General features: G+C 42.9%; 1 protein-coding gene across 1 annotated transcript in view; it reads right to left on the bottom strand.

Moving 5' to 3' along the window:
* Positions 1-13,922, bottom strand: part of CPZ (carboxypeptidase Z) — a 59,400-nt gene that overhangs the window by 23,308 nt on the left and 22,170 nt on the right. The window contains exons 2-6 of the mRNA XM_050947651.1: positions 6,997-7,020; positions 5,588-5,962; positions 4,761-4,976; positions 3,129-3,325; positions 2,305-2,466 (exon numbers count right to left, since the gene is read on the bottom strand). Coding sequence (XP_050803608.1) covers positions 2,305-2,466; positions 3,129-3,325; positions 4,761-4,976; positions 5,588-5,962; positions 6,997-7,020 — 974 coding nt within the window. The remainder of the gene's footprint in view (positions 1-2,304; positions 2,467-3,128; positions 3,326-4,760; positions 4,977-5,587; positions 5,963-6,996; positions 7,021-13,922) is intronic.

Genomic DNA, 13,922 nt, shown 5'->3' with positions numbered 1-13,922 from the left:
CGATAATTGGTAATAACAGAGAACAAAGCTTGTTGTAAGGGCAAGGATTATGGGAAGGGAAGGGTTTTTTCTGAGTTTATGTGACTGGCAAAGAGCTAAAGAGCTTGCTTTCAATTTTCCGATCTCCATGTGGTGCTTTGGAATACCTGCATAATTACTGTAATAAGCCAAGTAATAAATACTATTAAGTAAATTGCAGTTGAAAGGCTGGCTTTGAAGCAGACATATTAATGCACAAAGCTGAGTTCCATAACTGCCTCCCCTCACTAAGGTAAATGGTTCAGATCCCTAGCAAAATTGATGCTCATTACATCAACGACTCATCTGGCTCTTCTGTGCCCACTGCTGTCGGAGTAGGTTAACTCCAGACTCAGAGAAGATTCATGCAGTTTCATCCCTTAGCTAAATGAAACTGTAGTTGCCAAAGAAGTTTTGCGTGTGCCTTCAAGGTCACAGGATGACAGGTTCTCTCATTCTCTCTCTACACAGCACACATCAGAAGGTACTTTGTATGTTGTTGAGCTGCTCGTTATGGAGGGAACAAGTTCTGTGTGCATTTGTGGTGTGTTAAGTAGTCACTTCCTTCATGGCTAATTCCCCTGTAAAATGCAATGAAAGGCGTGCAGTAGAACGGTTGTAGCCTCTGGTATGTTGAAAACCCTCAGTAATTTTGTGCATTTTGTTCCTGTTCAGGGCAGGTTTAGACAACAGAGAGAGAGGTTAAAATGCCAGTGGCTGCCTATGCCTTTTCGTGTTACTAGGGGAACAGAACTTGGGGTAGCAACAGTGGGAAATTTGGGACAAAAATACTAGGGACAAATTCTGTCACCCACCCAGGCCTTTGTATGCTACTGCGATGGCCTACAGGGGCTGTAACGGCACAACAGGAGTCCGGGGAGAATCTGACTAGTGTAGGGCCTCTGTACAAGCTGCTCCACACAGAGCCTTGAGAGAAGTCAGCTGGGCTCGGGCTCCAGCTACATGGGGTAGCTTGCAGGACCAGAGCATAACCAGCACGTTTATCACAGCTGTCATGGAAGTTGTAGGTTTGTATGTCCCCCATTACAGTAATATCTGAGCAACACACACTCTGTAATGTATTGATTCTCACAACACCCCTGTGAGGTAGGGCAGTGCTATTATCTGCATTATACAGATGGGGAACTGAGACACAGAGAGACTAAATGACTTGCCCGTGATCACATAGGAAGGTTTGCGGAGAAGCAGGGACTCTCCAGAGTCTTCTGCTAGCATCCTAATTTCTGTATCATCCATCCTCTCCGGGACTTTGAACATTTGGGATTGCATGCTGGCAAACAACGGAACCAATTTCACTGAAAACCTACCCAGATGAAAACAAGGGTTGCATGGGGAGTTGAAGCGAGAGCAGGAGCTCCCAGACTCAGGGCTAGTATTTTGCCTCACACTTACAGTAGGTGATGGATTCTGTGTTTCCTCTGTTTGTAGGGGGATAAATTGCAACTGCAGCCACTGGAGCTGGGGGATACCGCCCCCTGCCATATGTACAGCCTTTGGTACACTTGTCCTGTGACCGGGGCTAGGAACTAAAACACTCCTGACTATCACACTCTTACTATGCAAGCACGTGCCTTACTTAACTTGCTGATGATTAACTTCAGACCCAGTGCTGCTTCTGCTGCTCCCAGTACCGGGAAGGAGAGGTAACAGCTGCTTTCTCTCACCCACCTTCCAGTACTGCTGCTGGTGGGTGGGAGTGTGAATGAACAGGCACTGAGATAACAGCTTCAGTTACCTGAGCTGTTTGTTAAAATGTGAGCTTGGTCATTTCCAAGAAATGCTGAGGATACATAACTCCCAATGAAATCACTGTGAGCTTCATGGGACAGGGACCGGCTTGGTGTTCTGTCTGCCCAGCACTGAGCGACAACTGGGGCTGATAGGAGCTACCGCAATACAAATAATAAATGTAATAATAATAATTAATTAATAATCAAGTCAATATGAGTTGTGGGTGCTCACCACTTGTAAAAATCAGGCCCTCCCAAATGGTTTCTATTGTACAATAGCATATAGTTAAATGAAATACTGAAACCTGTGATTTGTGACATTTTTGTTTGCTATTCATTTGAGACGTCTGCCTTTTCTGCCATGACCAGCCATGACTTATCATACAAATCCTATGCACATCCAACTAGTCCTCCTCATAAGAATAGCATTAAGCTAAAACAAGCATCAAGGATAACTTGGTATTGATTTTTTTCAATATTCATAATTATCTGAGCCTTTCGACAATATATTTGATAAAACGTCTGTAATTCATACCTTACCCTCCCAATAGGATTGTGGAATGGGGATGTGGTCTAGGCGTGCCCATCGGAGCCCAGCTCTGTTGTAAACTTCAGATGTCAAGTCAGGGAAGTTTCTGTTAAGATCAAGGTTCTGAGCAGTTTGACGTCCATTAATCCAACTATTGTAACCAGCTCCCTAATTTACAGTAAAGAAAGAAAGCTAATTAAACATCCAATCCTGCCTGTCTCATAATGTTTGGGGTTCTAAAAATGTTATTTGTTAATGAACAAGTGGAAGTTTTAAATGCCAAAAAGGCACCAGAGATTTGTTAAAAGCGTCCAGAAAGTGGAAATAATATATTTATTTATAGAACACTCTTTATCCCAAAGGACCTCAAAAGCACTTCTGAGCACCACTGATGTGACTCCAAGGTGGAACACAGCAGCTGTTAAACAGGGTTTAAATCAGGGTTCAGCAAGCATAAGAAATATTAATATTTAATTATATCTGATCTTCTAGCTGAGAGAGAAAATATATTAAATGACAAGTTAGTACGAAATAAAAGGATCAGCTTCAATCATCAAAATTGACTCATTGGGCAGGCTACTGAATGTGCCAAAAAGACTTTCATCCGTATCAGACCTCCAGCGTACAAGCAGGAACAATGGAAAATCTAGTCCAAATTACCTGTTAGTTTTGTTAATCTGGGCACTACAGAGCAGCTGCCCAGCAAATCAGATGGGAATAAAATCTGTTAGTCAATTATTGTCAAACCCCAAATTTCCCAAGCCCCAGATTTTCCTCTCTTTTACAAGGAATTTTATAACATATTCACTTCATTGTAAAAGGTCTTTTACCTCTTCTGCAGCAAGTTCATACCCATCTGGGTTCAGTGAAGGCAGAAGGTGAATTCTAGTGTTGTTTATCAAAGTCTGGATCCTGGGGTTTCCAAGGAGATATTCAGAGCACAAGTATTGTGCAAGGTATATTAACAATTCTTTCCCAACAACTTCATTTCCATGCATGTTTCCAATATACTTAAATTCTGGCTTCACTGTGGAAAGATGGAGTAATGAGATGATTTGTTGTAATTCTGAGAACAATTGGATGCCTTCCCAAACCAGTGCAACGCAGATAGCTGACAGATGAGCCAGTGAGTTTTATTTACAGTAATTTAACATGCATATTCCTGTAAACATCATGTCAATTCCAGATCCATTTGCACCAACTTCAAGTCAGTTAACAAATTGAATATATATTTTTTATACAATAAAGTGAACTATTTGTTAAGGATTCACAAATGTTATGAGGCAATCCCTGTGGTTAATGATGAGAACAGCTAAAACTAACTATAAATAAGAGTATTTTCAGAGGAATGCAAACAAAAACATCTAGAAAAAGAATCATTGGCTAAGACATCAGCTAGACTACACTGTGATGGGATCTATCAGGCCTTCTCTATCCTCTGCGGGAGGCATGAGCACCCTGACACTCCGCGCCCAAGGAAAAACCTTCTAGACCGGGTGACCAACAAGGCAGTCCTCCAGAGGCCTAGAAGGGCCAAGAGGAAATATTGACCAATCAAGAATCAGCAGGCCTGTTAGGAGGTTTGGCCTGCTTTTCCCTGAGGGCAGAGCTGGGTGAGACTGGGACACAGGAGGAGCACCTAAGTGCTAACCCAGAGCCCAGACCAGGACCTTACTCTAAGCTCGGCAAGTAAGCGCTTGCATTCTGAAGGCTTTTTTCTTCTGTGTGTAAAGTGGCAGACAGCCGAATCCTGAGCTGGGAGTTATTTTTGCCCTCCTTAAAGTCCCGTTATGCTGTTCAGAGTGGTGTAATTGCTTGCTAAAGTATGATTTTTATGATAAAACATGTTGAATTAATGGTTTTATTTTAAAACATGTTTATTTACTGGTTTGTAGGCTGGTAGAGGGAACATTATATTATTAAGGACAGTGCTACCACTGTTCCTTTAACTGGAGGCGAAGAATGGCCTAGTGGTTAGGCTTCTAACATGGGACTTGGGAGATTCAGATCCCTACTCTGCTACAGACTTCCTGTGTGACCTTTGATAACAGATGGCTCTTCAGTCTATCAGAGAAAGGTATAACACGATTCAATGGCTGGAAGTTGAACTAGACAAATTCAAACTAGAAATAGGGTAAAAATATTGAAGTAGGGGTAATTAACCATTGAATCAACTTACCAAGAATGGTGGTGTATTCTCCATCACTGGAAATTTTAAAAATCAGCATTGGATATTTTTTTCTAAAAGACATGTTCTAGTTCAATGACAGCTATCGGACTTGAAGCCAGAATTAATCTAGGGAAGTCCTATGCAGAAGGTCAGACTAAATTATTAAAATGGTACTTCTGGCCTTAAAATCCATGAATTTATAGGGAACATGATAGAAGTGCGCCATATCTCACCCTAAGAGGATAGCTGTCAGAGTTATGTCTACACTGCAGCTGGGAGCATTATTACTCACTCGGGTCATGATGTCCAGGATTAGTTGAAAACTCAATCACAAAAAGATCTCTCCCTTCAAAGCTACGGCCAATGCTGTAAGTTCTTGCAATGTGGGAGCACCTAGAAGCAGTCTTCTTCAAAATGCTCACCATTTTGGAATACGAATGATGGGTGAACTGAATTAAAGTTGTAGGCACCTCCACAGTTAAATCTTCCTCAGCTAATTCTGGCTCCCCTGCAGAGAAAAATTATAACTGCAACTAAGTGAGGTCAAAAAGTTTGTGCCAGAGTGGGGTTATCAAGTTACAGTGAACAAACACGTGCCCCTCTGTTCATAAAACATACATTTCCAATAACTGAAGTATGGAAATTATAAATGAACCTGAATCAAAACCTTAGATCTGAACAAGAACCTCCTTCATTTGTTCTTCCGTGTGAGGTATGCTAGTCCAAGTCTCCAAAACCAGCTACTGCACTTGCACAATGACAGATATTTTAAGATGTGCAGCCATATTTGCTGTGAGCTTCACCAACTAAAAACTGGCCTGCAGTACACTGATAAACTTCAGCCTTAAGCATAGAGACTGGTCCTTTAAATCTATTGGATCAAATTCATCCTTGGTGTAGCTCAACTGACTTCGGTCACCTGCACTATATACCTCTAAACAACAAAAAAAAATAACATTCACAAAAGCTATTTAACTTCCATGAGCTAGTTAGTATTGTGTGATTCTTGTTGTTCTAAAATTTCAGGTAAGACTTTAAGGTATAATACAAAATCTGTAGGTATATTACAGCAATCATGGATAGTTTATTATGATGTGCCTGTATAGCTTCAGTTCTTACCTCGTAGCTTTGCCAGTGGATCAAAGCAACCTTCTTCTTCACCAGCAAAGAAGCGATCGCAGTCTAAGAAGTAGGGCCAAGCCATGTCTATTGTGTCAAATGCAGGAAGGCAATTTTTTCTCAGGTTTTCACAGACGTGCCTGCAGGGCTTTATCATTTTGTCTTTTTCACACCGTGGAGCCAGTATTGAGCAGCTCAGGAGTCTCAGATCAGGATTACATTCTCCCTGAAGCAAGTTGTGTAGCACGCTCATGAGAATATATTCAGAGCTGAATTCAACCACTTCTCTGGACTTCTGATCCAGCAAATTAGGATACATTGTTTTGGTGTAGGGAACATCACTACAAGAGCCTAAGGTGATGTCCACGCATTTTGCTACGAGAAACGATAAGATGAACATGTGAAAAATACCTTGCTCATTAACTACACTGAATCCAATGCAGCTGTATTGAATAATAAGTTCAATTAATTTAATCTATTTGCTGTTCACAGATTGGCAATAGATCACAATATTCTCAGATATAATTATTGTTTGAAACTATTTGCCAGATGATTCTTAGTCTGTGGCTTTTTGTGAGTAGTTCACTGCAAGCAGCCAGTATTCAAAATTTCAATTAGATTTTCAATTTTTGTTTTACACATGGTAATATTTCTTTTCTCTGGTTGGCTGAGTCTAACTCTTAAAATCAGATTTCTGGTATTTCAAATTCAAAATTTGAAATAGTTAAATGGACGGATTCTGACCACCACAGTGGGTGCAAGTCTGGATGCCTGCAGACTCCCCTGTCATATGGAATCCCCATGGGGCCAGAATAGGTAGTGTGGCCAGAGAAAACAGTTGAGAGGGACAACTGGTGTAAGTTAGGGTAACCCCAGGACTGCTCTATATCTCACCAGGGGCAAGATCTTGGGCATATCAGCCCCAGCATGATGGAGCTGAAAAGTTGGCTGACATCTGCCTTCTACCATACATTTGAACTGGAGGATATGGGCTAAAGCAGATTTATTTAAAAAATTCTAGCAAGTAGAAATGTTTTTGCAACATTTAACCAGTTAAAGAAACAAAAGGATAAACTGGTATTTATCACCTATAGTAGAGTTATTGGATATGACGACACTGGGCAACTTGGATGTCCAAGTCTGAGTCTTACACTCTGTGCTGAGGCCCCGGGCTGGCATGAGATGATGTCACAGTAGTGGCAGCAAACTCTTACCTTGGGAGAGAGAGAACATCTCCCATTGCTCTCTAGTACCTGACTAGGGCTAATGCATGCAGTAGTATTGCCAGGGTCCCGGGGCAGCTGCATCCAGCTGAAGGAAAGAATAACAAGGAAATAACTAGGAAATATTCAGGGTGCTTAGAGCCCCAGGAGGGGCAGGTGGGGAGAGAACAAGAAACCACACCATACCTTTTTCTCCTGTTTGGCATTGTCCTGCAAATAAAGAGAAGATAAATAGGGATTAGCATCATGAACAGGAGAAAAGAGTTGCTGCAATATCTGTCTAGTACTGTAGTTCTTGCTGCATCTCAAATGCAGGGCTGGCCTTACCATGAGGCGAACGGAGGTGGCTGCCTCAGGTGCCAGATTGTATGTGTGTGTGTGTGTATGTATGTGTATATAGGGGGGCACCACTAGGACCCAGAGTTAGAAAGTTGTGTCTGATGGTGCATATGATTCTCTCTGCTCTAGATGCACAGAGATGGTGGAGTGCTGTGCTGGAGGAAATAAGAGACATAACAGGCAGGCAGGAGAAAAGTTGAGATGGAATAACAGAAAGCAGCAGGAGCTGCAAGGAGAGAGAGCAGGAGAAGGAGCCTCTTATGTACCTCTCTAGCACCCCCAGGAGCCTGGACTGATGAACACCAGCTTCTCAGGGAGCTTCCTGTTTCCTGCTGCTTCCCTGTACCCACTTGAGGAGAACAGGCAGTCAACTGAAATAGTAGGAGCCAGTTAGGCCCTTAAGTTGATATCTTCCCTCACCCAGGCCCTGCTACCAGCTTGCTTATTTGTCCCCTTCAATTGAGTGTTGAGAGCCACTATAGCTGGCACAGAACAGCAGTCATGAGTGAAAGAAGAAAATGTCCCTCTGGGGCAGCATTCAGAAAAAGAAAGAAAGCAAAGGAAGCTTTTCTATCTAAACAGGAAGTGCTCTCCTGAGATACATAGACACAAATGTTCACGGTGAGCCTTCTGGTCCCAGTAAGGATGTGAGTGGTAAGGAGATGCCTGACCTTCCAGTTAGTCAGAGTGCTGGTGACCTGGCAGCTACTGCAGCATCCATATCTCCATCTCAAATGGACGTAACCATGCAGAAGAAGAAGAAAAATGTAGATCAGAGAAGAGTGTGGTGGAGGCACTAGAAAAAGCTGCTGCTGACTTGAGTTCCTTAAGCCTAGATACAGGACTGTGGATCCACCTGAGCAGTAGTCTGAGGGACTTCCTTGTACTGCATGGGCCACAGCAAGTAAAAAACTTCATGTTCCCCAAAGACAATGAAAATAGAAGTTTCCATCCAACACATTACTGGTATGAAATCCCGAATGGTGACAAAGTGGAGAGGCCATGGCTTAGGTACTCAAAAACTCAGAATGCTATATGCTATTTTTGTTGCAAATTCTTCCAGTCTAATGTTCCAGCCACATTGGGTTCTACAGGAACAAAGGACTGGGAAAACCTAGAAATCTGGCATGCCATGAGAAGGCAGCAAATCACCAGAGAACATTCCATAGGTGGAAAGAGCTTGAGATGAGATTAAGGTTAAAGGCCATCATAGATGATCAGCATCAAGAGAAGATTGCATCAGAGTCTCTTTACTGGCAAAATGTTCTGAAAAGGCTCATTGCCATTGTAAGAATGCTTGCTACCCAAAACCTAGCATTGCGAGGCACTTCAGATCAGCTGTAAGTGCCAAACAATGGAAATGTCCTTAAAATTGTGGAGCTGATGGCTGACATTGATGCTGTACTCCAAGAGCATCTAAGAAGAGTCACCACCCAAGAAATGTATACACACCACTACCTTGGAAAAACAATTCAAAATGAGATCATACAGTTACTGGCAACAAAAGTCAAACAGAAGATTGTGGCAGATCTGAAGTCAGCAAGATATTATTCTGGACTGCACACCTGACATCAGCCATCCGGAACAAATGACTTTAATAGTGCTTTTTGTAACAACAACAGAACCTAGTGAAAATGTCCCTGCAATGGTGACTATCAGAGAGCATTTTCTAGAATTTATTGACATTGATGATACTACAGGAGCTGGTATGACAAATGTGCTTCTTAAAAAGCTGGACGATACGGGAATTGCGATAGCTGACTTGAGAGGTCAGGGCTACGATAATGGTGCCAACGTGAGAGGAAAGAACAGAGAGGAGTGCAGACATGGATCCGAGAGTTAAACCCTAGAGCTTTTTTTGTTCCATGCAATTCTCATTTATTGAACTTGGTGGTCAGTGATGCAGCATCAGCTTCTAGTGAGGCTGCTGAATTTTTAAATATAATTTAAAGCATTTATGTATTTGTCTCTGTATCAACTCATCGATGGCAAATTTTGAAGCAACATCTGGGAACATCCTCTCTGATACTGAAACCACTGAGTGCCACACGATGGGAAAGTCGAGTGGAGGCAATAAAGCCTATCAAACACCAAATTGGGAAGATAGATGATGCCATAGTTGCCATTATGGAGGATAATGCTATGACTGGAACTGTTTATGGGAGAACAGTGGCAGAGGGAAATGGAATCACCAGAAACATACATAACTTCAAATTTCTGTGTGACTTAGTGTTGTGGCATGACATACTGTTTGAAATAAGTGTTGTAAGCAAGAGACTCCAAGGTGTTGATCTTGATATATCTGGAGCAATGGAACAACTGGACAAAGCAAAGTCATACCTACAGTCTTACCAGTCAGATGAGGGATTTCAAAATGTTCTGAAGAGTGCACAGAAATTGGCAGAGGAACTTCACACTGAAGCTCTTTTCCCACCCATTCAAGAATACAAGAGTCACTGAAGAAGAAGACATTTTGATTATGAGGCACGGGATAATCCCATAAGAGACCCCAAACAACAATTCAAAGTTGAATTCTTTAACCAGGTGCTAGATTGTGCAATACAGTCAGTTGAAGAACATTTCATGCAGCTCAAGGAACTGATACCAGTCAGCTCTGTGTTCTTGGGGAACCAGGGCGCAGTATCTAGCCTGTCTGACTAATGAAAGGACACCCTCTGCCCCAGCCGTTCCTGGAACCAAAACCGATCATAGAAAAGACTTACAGAGAGCAGTGAAGGGCGGTGGGAGACACACCTAGACCCCTCCTGACAAGGGTGACAAGATGAAGACATCCTACTTGCATACCAAATAGAGAGCAGAGACAACTCCCCTAGCCTCATCTGCATGAAAGATGGGACAGGGAGACATCTCAATTTGCATACAGAATGGAGAACAGAGAACCGCGCTGAACTCTGGGACCAGAAAAAGCAGGGAAGCACTGTATCATGGGAATCTCTGCTCCAGATGTTAATGAACCTACGTCTGCCCACACCCAGCTCAGCAGTTATAAGACCAATTCTAGTAATGAATCCTTGATTGATTTCCAAAATAGTGAAGCAGCCCAGTTGCATTGTGAGCTCCCTGGAAGAAAACACCACTCACAGCCAAGGTTGATCAGCTCCTATTGTCTAGCCTAAAGAAAACCCTTGAGTTATTAAGTATCAGAGGGGTAGCCGTGTTAGTCTGGATCTGTAAAAGCAGCAAAGAATCCTGTGGCACCTTATAGACTAACAGACATTATGGAGCATGAGCTTTCGTGGGTGAATACCCACTTCCTCAGATGCATGTAGTGGAAATGTCCAGGGGCAGGTATATATATGCTAGCAAGCAAGCTAGAGATAACAAGGTCAGTTCAATCAGGGAGGATGAGGCCCTGTGCTAGCAGTTGAGGTGTGAAAACCAAGAGAGGAGAAACTGGTTCTGTAGTTGGCAAGCCATTCATAGCCTTTGTTCAATCCTGAGCTGATGGTGTCAAATTTGCAGATGAACTGAAGCTCAGCAGTTTCTCTTTGAAGTCTGGTCCTGAAGTTTTTTTGCTGCAGGATGGCCACCTTAAGGTCTGCTATAGTGTGGCCAGGGAGGTTGAAGTGCTCTCCTACAGGTTTTTGTATATTGCCATTCCTAATGTCTGATTTGTGTCCATTTGTCCTTTTCCGTAGAGACTGTCCAGTTTGGCCGATGTACATACCAGAGGGGCATTGCTGGCATATGGTGGCGTATATTACATTGGTGGATGTGCAGGTGAATGAACCAGTGATGGTGTGGCTGATCTGGTTAGGTCCTGTGATGGTGTCGCTGGTGTAGATATGTGGGCAGAGTTGGCATCGAGGTTTGTTGCATGGATTGGTTCCTGAGCTAGAGTTATTATGGTGCAGTGTGCAGTTACTGGTTACTTGAGTCATCAGTTTACCTATAAACAAATCTAGTGTTCTCCCTTGAACCATTGTATTTTCTCTACAAAAATCTCTATTCATCCTCCAGTCAGGATTCTGATGCTTAGATCCAAACTATGCATCAGTTCCACTGGGACTCCATATTCTCCTACTGATCATGCTGGGGGTTCTGCCTGTCTCCAGCACTCAGGACCTTGAGCTACCACCATCATCTGGGAACCCTGACCAGTTCAAACTTCAGGAAGCGGTGAGATCCCCTTCTTTCTCTCTCTCTGTTTTCCTTTCTACCTTAGGTGTTAACCTTTAATAATGTATGTTATGTTGGTTTAGCCCTCCTTGTGTAGTTATCACTATTATTCAATAAATAACTTGTATGGTTAAGCTGGTTGCTTCTCTCTCTCTTGCTGAACTTTACTCTTTTGTGTTTTTAGCTTCCTCCATATACTCTGCAGCAACGCTTCTTTTACCTAAGCTAAAGATCCCTGCAGCGCCCAAAATACTGTGGGGTTTGCTCATCAAGTAGGTTACTGCCAGTACAATTGTGATGTGAGAGTGGGGATAGGGATGGGACAGCTTGAAAGTGCTGCTTGACCCAGTCCATAGAGCCTGGGGGCATATATGGGGGGGCAGCTTGAAAGTGCTGCTTGACCCAGTCCATAGAGCCTGGGGGCATATATGGGGGGCCAGCTTGAAAGTACTGATTGACCCGGTCTGCTCAGACTTGCTCTGTTAATGTATGTGTGTGAGTGTTTATCCGGTTCTGGGGCTAGAGAAACCCAGCCCTAGGGAACCGAGGTCCTGCAGGATAGCTCCATTGGGAGGGGACTTGCAGCAGGGAGAAGTAGAGCTCCATATAAAAACACAAGTGACACAAGCAGTACACTGATTACAGAACCCTCCCTCCCAGCCCCACAAGTAGAGTAACCCGAATAAATGAGCATACCCCAAAGTAACGGGCAAATCTGGTAACAGAACACAGCAGTATATTTGGGATGTTGTATGATATTCCAAAACTCCTCACTATGCCTGAAGAAGACCTACACCAGCAATGCAGGGCACTAGAGACAGTGTTGACACATGATGACATGCGCAATATTGATGCGAGTGATTTAGGTGATGAACTGAAAGCCCTTTGAAGATACATTTCTGCAGGATCAACTCCAAAGGCTGTTCTGGAATATATGTACACAAATAAGATGACCACCCTCTTTCCAAATGCTTTTGTTGCTCTGCGCATACTTCTAACACTTCCTGTAACAGTTGCCAGTGGAGAACGCAGCTTCTCCAAGATGAAGTTAATAAAAACACATCTACGCTCCACAATGACACAGGAGAGGCTTGTCGGCCTTGCAACTATCTCAGCAGAGCATGAGTTGGCCCAGACTGTGGACCGTTAGCAGGAAGCAGTTCAAATCTTTGCAACCAAGAAGGCACGGAAAGCACCACTTTCATTATTCAGACAGATAATAATGCCAGTGTTTACTATGCAGACAAGAAAAATTACATTTGCTGTTCAGGCGTTTGAAAGTTAAGTGTTACTTAAATTTTTTGAACAAGGCAATTTAAGCTGTTAGTTCTCCTTTATTGGGGTAGGTAGCAGAGCAGTACCATGAGAGGAGTAGAACAGGAAGAAGGCAGAATTAAGACCTTTCAAAGTTTTGGCCCAAGCAAGGGGACATGGGGACATCATTTGAGCTCCCTGCCTCAGGTGCCAAAATGTTGTGGGCCAGCCCTGCTCAAATGTTTGAACTCAGAATAAAACATGCCTAGTTAAGAGACTTTTTACAGATGCAAACAAAGATACGTGGCAATCAGTTAGTGGCTTCGAATACCAAAGGGAAACACAATGCAATATTACTGTGGCTTGTAGGGAAGGAAAGGAAAAGTTCCATGTGATGTCAAAACCTCAGCTCTCCTGTGTCCCACTAACATTCCAGCCAGGAAAAATATGGGCATTATTGTCAGGTGTATCAGTCTAATCCAGTGGTTCTCAAACTGTGGGTTGGGACCTGAAAGTGGGTCTTGAAACCATTTTAATGGGGTCAGCAGGGCTGGCTTAGACTTGCTGCGGCTTGGGGCCCAAGCGAAAGCCTGAGGGATTCAGGCAGTGGGGCTCAGGTTACAGGCTCCCTGGCTGGGGCTGAAGCCCTTGGGCTTTGCCTTTGACCCCTTCCCCACCTGGGCCAGTGGGACTCAGGCTTTGGCTTAGCCTCCCAGGTGGTGGGACTCAGGTGGGCTCAGGCTTCAGTCCCCCCCTCTTGGGATCATATAGTAATTTTTGTTGTCAGAAGGAGGTTACAGTGCAATCAAATCTAATCTAATCTAATCTAAAGCATTTATATCGTGCTCACCACTGTAGTAACTGAGATCCTAACAAATCTATCAACACCACAGTATACAGGCCCACGCATGATCTATGTCCCTTTCTCTCGAAAGCAATTAGACAAATTTTATTTTAAATCTTCCACCACCTCTTCTACCTTCTTATTTTTTCTAATTTTGGCAACTAAGGCAAAATGATGCTACTAAAATAAGACTCCAACTGTTTGTTTTTTTCAGTGCCCCATTGGAAATAACAATTATGTGCGAGCCTCGTAAATATCAAAGGTTATGTTTCCACTGGCCTGTATTGGGGATCTAGCCATGTAGCTGTAGCCAATGGGAGGCTGGCAGCTAGCTCCTCATATTTGTTCTTATAAAACCAAATGTATTATGTCTACTAAGAAAAGTGTGAATTACTACTCCCAGCATATTTAAGAGTTATTATATGAATTCATTCTGTTAATCACTCTCTGGAAACCAAAGCAAAATCATTAACATGAAAACAAAATTAGCACTGGAATTTGATCTTGACGATGGGCAATTTAATGGGAAATGAGT

This window comes from Gopherus flavomarginatus, chromosome 3 (genome assembly GCF_025201925.1).
Source record: "Gopherus flavomarginatus isolate rGopFla2 chromosome 3, rGopFla2.mat.asm, whole genome shotgun sequence".
Classification (NCBI taxonomy): Eukaryota; Metazoa; Chordata; order Testudines; family Testudinidae; genus Gopherus; species Gopherus flavomarginatus.
This window is presented reverse-complemented; position numbering and strand designations above follow the sequence as displayed.